This window comes from Cariama cristata, unplaced genomic scaffold (assembly GCF_000690535.1).
Source record: "Cariama cristata isolate BGI_N322 unplaced genomic scaffold, ASM69053v1 scaffold7075, whole genome shotgun sequence".
Classification (NCBI taxonomy): domain Eukaryota; kingdom Metazoa; phylum Chordata; class Aves; order Cariamiformes; family Cariamidae; genus Cariama; species Cariama cristata.
The window spans coordinates 1-5,961 of NW_009615679.1; the positions used below are offsets into that span (position 1 = coordinate 1).

Below are 5,961 nucleotides of genomic sequence, written 5' to 3' on the forward strand. Positions count from 1 at the left end.
GGCGGGGAGGCTTTATAAAGTGGCTTTATAATTTTAAGAAAGAACGAACAATATTTGTTAATGAAGCCTATACCTGAGTGAAGGCTCTTACATTTGAGAATTCACAGCACTGTTGCTCTCCAGTCCGCTCGGTGTGTTTGTGGAGCTGACCCCTTCAATGTAATCCCACAAACTGTGCGTGCGTGGTTTGGTTTCTTTGTATTTATATGGTGTTGTGTAGCTGTTGATGAGCAGAGAACTCATGCCTTGGTAAATAAATGCTAGAATACATTTCTGAAATCTTTCTGTTATTGAAATCTCTCAGTACAGAGTTGCTTAACTTCATTTTAATCTGTGAGGTTAAAGCACATACTAGCCTCGTATTCGTCTATGTCATTGCTTTGCAATGCATAGTTTTACTTATTCTTAAGGATCGGTTCAGATAGTCCCAAAACGACTTAATTTTTTTTGTTGTTCACTTTTGTAGATGGAAAAGATCCAGATGGGTTAAAATTTCTGCAGAGAAATAATCCTGACAAAAGTGGAGACGCATACAGTTTTCTTGTAGGGGAATACACATAAAGAAAAATAAAGATGTTTCTGGGTGAACAAGAGCAATTCTTGTCCTACAATGGTGAAGTCCTTATATTTCAGCTGTCAAAACCAAAACGTGTGGAGGGAGCAGCTGATAAAACAATGAATTTATGTGTCAGAAGAATGGCGTTTAACAGAGACACTAAGCTGTTTGTTCAGAAGTCTTCTGGAGTATTCAGCATGCGTGCCAGTCACTTAAAAACTGAAATAATTTGTTGTAGCTGCACAACGGATTCCAGAACAGGGATTATTCTTCCCTGCATTTTGATGAAAAAGAAAAAACACAATAATGTTGTCAAATACCTTTTACTGTTGCTTCACAGCTCAAATCAATTTGAGCAATCCTTTCATTTTAAATTGGATTATGAGCTGAAAGAAGACATCAGGTTGTTTACTGGCCCTTCAGTCTTGTGGAGGCATGCCAACCAGCTGTTCTACATCTCTTCTGACACCTGCACGGTTCTGAGTGCTCCTGTTCACCTTTCTTCTGTTGTGTGGACAGGTGAAATTGAGAATGAAGGCACTGTTGTCTTAGGGATAAGAACTGCTTGCCTGCCAGAGAGTGAAGATGAGTTTTCCACTTCAGACAGAGCCATATGGGGTAGTGAGTTCTTTGGATATGTAGTTGAAACACAAAAAATGCTAACTGGCACGTGCTTTATGCCTCATGGTTACAGCAGAGTGGTCTCTTCTGTCTACATCTGCAAGAATGAGATACTGAAAAAACAGCTTCGAACGTCACTTGTCGCCATAACCCACAAGAATCAGCTTATTTGGTTCCAAGATGGTCTCCCTAAAGGTGTTTGTGAGCTTCCTTATGAGAAACCAACTTCAGTAAAAACAGCTGTAACCAGTAGCAATGATTTGCTATTTATTGTGTCTTTTGCCTCCGGAAATATCTGTGTTGTACAAAGGAGAGACAGCTTACAGGTATCTGTGGCTTTAAACGGCTCCCTTTTACTACTGTATCTTTTTTTTGCGTATATTGTCATCTTGGAAGTTTCTGCAACTGAAAGGCAGTTCTATAAGTTCTATAAGGGTTTTTTTGTTATTGTGGCTTCTGTTAAAATAACCTGTTTAAAGTATGAGATTGTTTTGCTTTCATTGCTTGCTTTTATATATCTGAAAATAAACCCTGGATTCTCTTATTTAATATACATTTTATGAATCTGAGCCAAAGCTTCCGTTGCTAATTGAAAACTTCTGTAGTATGAGAACTTGAAGATGTAAGATAGTTATGAGTCTGCCTACATAATTTGTGTTAAAGTAAACTGATATCATTGCAAAGCATAAACTTCTCATTGGAATGTAAAAGCCTTTTGAGTCTCACTTCCTAGTAACAAAAAGTATTGTTTCATGAAAATGACAAGCAGAGGCCTTGCTTTTATTTCCTAAAGTCAGGAGAGACAAAGTTAACTGCTAGAATTTTGTAATACTCTGTCAAGGAGATTTAGATAACTCAGGAAATGAAAGATAGTCCTATTTAGTCATCAGACAAATTGTACGAATTTGTCTTTACCTCTCAAACACGTTGAAGTGTGCAATGCAACAAAACTATTTCTGAATGTCGAAGGTATAATGTCTTTAACTGATCTGCAAGTATTACTGGTTCTAAATAAATGTTACAGCATTCAGCTATTCAGCTGTTTGAGTACACTGAAAAGTTGTCATTTTCTCTGCACCTGTATTCTGGAAAGTGATCTTTAGAGACAAATGACTAGTTTTTCCCAGAGTTACTCAGGCTTTGAATGATGGAGTAAAAGTGGGAGCTTGAAACTTCTTAAAATACTGTTTTCCACACACCGGAATGAATAGGCTACCTCTTTATAGAAAGCAAGCTTCACCAAAACAAAATCTCAGATACAAGATTTATTCAAACGTATGTATTTTAAAACCTCTTCTACTGTAGGTGGCTTCCAAGTGGCAAAAAGTGAAGTCCATTCTGGTGGATGATTTTATTGGCTCTGGAAGTGAGCAACTGTTACTGCTTTTTAAGGATGACTCCAATACAAATATGTTAAATACATTCAAAATAACAGATCTTGGAGATGTCAACTATGCAGTAAGTTCAGCTTGCCTTTTCTACTAAGTTTGTCCTTACTGAATTAAGAAAACCTCAACAAATCATCAAAGTGCTGGGGCAAAATGAAATTGGATGTGTGCTGTGAAACGCCCTGAAGTTTGGATACAATATTCCCTGCTGTAACCATAAGATAAGTTATCTGAAGACATTATTCTGCTTCCTTGATAACATCAACATTCTTTTGGGAAATTAAACCAATGCACTTGAAATGCTTCACGTATGTAACAGGTTTGCTCTAATGTTTACCTTTTGGCTAAGAACTAAGAACTCTTAATTAAGGCCATGGTGCTTATTAATTATCTTCTTATAATTGGATCTTGCCATTATGGACTATCAAACTCTTAAATGCTTTTAGAAGGTAAGTTTTTTTTTCTTTTAAAATGCGTACTGTGACTCTGCTGATTTTCCATATTTCCCCCAGATTTTTATAATGCTATGTGATAGCCTGTACCTTACTTTTGGCTTTTTAATTAATTCAGGGTTTTGTTTTGGTTTTTTTAGAGTGATATTAATTACAAACATGATGTTCCTGCTGCAGAAGGATTGCAAGAGAATGGTTTGCTTACTATCCAAGCCCTTGAAACAAGATTACAGGTTTGTACTCAACAGCTCTGCCTCCAAGTGCTGCCAGAGTACTTTTCCATATCATTACATTATCTAAAGGAGGAGGTTGACGATACTGTTTTTATTGGAGAATTGGTTCAGGGAGAAGACAGCATTGTTAAGTATCCATTCTTGAATCAGTGGTAGTCTGTGTTTCGGTTCTCTCCGTTGTTACAAATGTATTTGGGTAACTGGAAGGGTCTAACTTAATTTTAGTTAAAATTTTGAGATAATGCTGAAGCTATCCTATGGAAGTTTCATAAGAGTCATTTTACTCATAGGTGTTTACATACCAGTTTAATAAAACTGGAACGTTTACTACTTTTGCTCAGTATTACATACTTTGAGATAGTGTAGCGCCAGGTTCCCAGTGAGTGCAGATGAGTGGCAGTTAATCCTGAAAATAGAGCAGCATTATGGTCTGTTTCTTTGTCCACGGACTTCAATCAAGTTGGCTTTTACTTTTTTCTGAATTAGTGACTATGATTATTTCACCACTTTGCTTTCCTCCTGTTACTAGCAGTTTTATAAGAGTAATTTTACAAAGTGCAGTAGGTGAAACTAAAATGTATCCTTCTTTTAATTAGCATCATTTGTAAAACAAGCGAGAGGGAACTTGCCAGAGTCCAAGTAATCAGTGGGAATATATCATTGCCTTTCTTTCTTTCTACCTTTCATCCTGCTAGTAAACACCCAGCATACTCTCCAAGATGTTCTTTTGCAGTACTGTCTGTTGGCCTATACCAAATGGGTAATAATTGACAAAACAGGAAGACTTGGGGGGAAAAAAAAAGCTTTAGGAGATAACATAAATCTCAAATTGGGTCAATGGTGTAAGGCTATCGTTAGTTGCTAAGAGTGCTTTAAGTATGAGATAGGAGGTAATTATTCCTGTCATTTAAGAATTAGTGAAAACTTAAGTAAGATATTGTGCCAGTTTTATCTCCAACCTTTAAAAATGGAGCAAATTAACTGGCAAAAGTTTAGTACTGGAAGAAAAGGAGTGCTAAGGCCCATTAGGAGAAGACTGAAAAAGAAAAGACTTTTCTAGTTCTAATTACAGAAGAGATGTCTAAAGAGAGTCATACAACTTCCAAAAGATAAAAGCTGTTGTTTGGAGAACACTGGACAATAGTTTTTTTTCCTTCCTGGAAGGCACAGGAAAGTAGAAGTTGGATTAATTTTGAGGACCTCTTGAGGTCCCTTCCAACCCTGCATTTTTACAGTTCTTCAGTTTGCACATTAGAGGTCTATTGGCTTTTACATGCAGAATTGCAGGCTTGCTTCCAAATGCATTTTTTTTTTCCTGTTTCTGGATTCTTTTGAGTAGTCATCTATTTTAAAACTGATTTCTTTGCTGCTGCGTTCTTTCCACATTACTTTCCTTCTCTACAAAACAGAAATTAGTATCAATCTCTCATTTGTTGCTCCTTCCACTGTTGTAATGAATATTGTCCACCCTGCCGTTGGCGGCTCTGTGTTCTATGTAACTATGTTCTATGACTTTGTTCTTTTAATACACCAACTGGCTTTCAGCTGTACAGCTCTATGAATCTGTGTTAGGATCAAATGAGTAGTCTGTTCTTCACATTCTACTGATTCTACTGGAAACAAGCCACTGGCTGGAGATTTCATGTATCATCTGCTGATAAAAGTTCTTCTTACAGACACAGAATCCTTCGTAAGACCTTATTTATTTAAAGATCTTTTTGTTCTCCAGTTTTCAAAGCCATATGCTAGCACAAGCATTGTAAGCAAGTCTTCCTATGTTTTAATGCCGTAAATCTTGAAATTGTCATGCTGATGAATTTGGAAGTAGGTGCAAGTATTTCTTTTTAACCTTCCTGTTGCTTCCTTCTTGAGATCTCCATTGTTCTGTATGTTTCCCTGAACAGTGAAGCACTCTTGCCGGTGTTTATCATCTGATGTATAATTGAATTTCAAGGATGATTGTTTTGATGCAATAGTGCATGGATCCTGCTTAGCTTGGGAATTTCCAAAAGTTTTTTAACCTTGGAGTGGTGCCTCTTGGTTTTTATCATTAAAATTCAGGTTTTCTAGAAATATGCAGTCAAATTGCGTTTTGACAGTCTATGGAATCTTGTCCTTTAGGTCAAAATGAAATAGCAGATGCAGCCCTTTTTCCATACTCTGTTGCTTACCCCTTATTTCACATCTGTGTAACTGCTTCCTAGCCACGTGAGAACTTTGAAAGGACTGAATTATGGTCCACTGCATATAAGTAAGCTGCGTTTAAGTTATACATATGCAAGTTGCATTTTGCAGGTAGTGAAACTGAAAAATATATCAGTCTGTGCGTTTTTGAACTGTTCTATTTTTGTGTTGTATACAGTCTTTTGGGCCTGAATCCAGCCTTTTCTTCTCTGAAGATTTTGTTTCTTTAACATTTGTTTTAGTATCTTCTGAAGACGACTTCCTTTGGCAGAGTTCTGCAGTTACATTACAACAGCTGAGGTTACAGGGTTTCTCGTGGTTTTAGTTGGCTGTTTTGCCAGAAATGCCATGAGTCGGAAGTGTCTTTTTATGTCCACTGGCCTGTTCTACCCCCAAATATTTAACAGTTTTGTAAGGATTATAATGCCAAATTCTATTACCTTTGATTAACTTGTTTTCTTTGACTTGGTTTGCCTGTTTTGCGGCAGGGATTTTTTTTATCTTTTCTGCTGATTTTTTGTATTGCT

At 36.8% G+C, this 5,961-nt stretch overlaps 1 protein-coding gene across 1 annotated transcript in view; it reads left to right on the top strand.

The window, feature by feature from the left end:
* The first annotated feature begins 573 nt into the window (after window positions 1–573).
* FANCB (Fanconi anemia, complementation group B) overlaps window positions 574–5,961 on the top strand; it is a 14,900-nt gene continuing 9,512 nt past the window's right edge. The window contains exons 1-3 of the mRNA XM_009699895.1: window positions 574–1,503; window positions 2,483–2,635; window positions 3,158–3,250. Coding sequence (XP_009698197.1) covers window positions 574–1,503; window positions 2,483–2,635; window positions 3,158–3,250 — 1,176 coding nt within the window. The remainder of the gene's footprint in view (window positions 1,504–2,482; window positions 2,636–3,157; window positions 3,251–5,961) is intronic.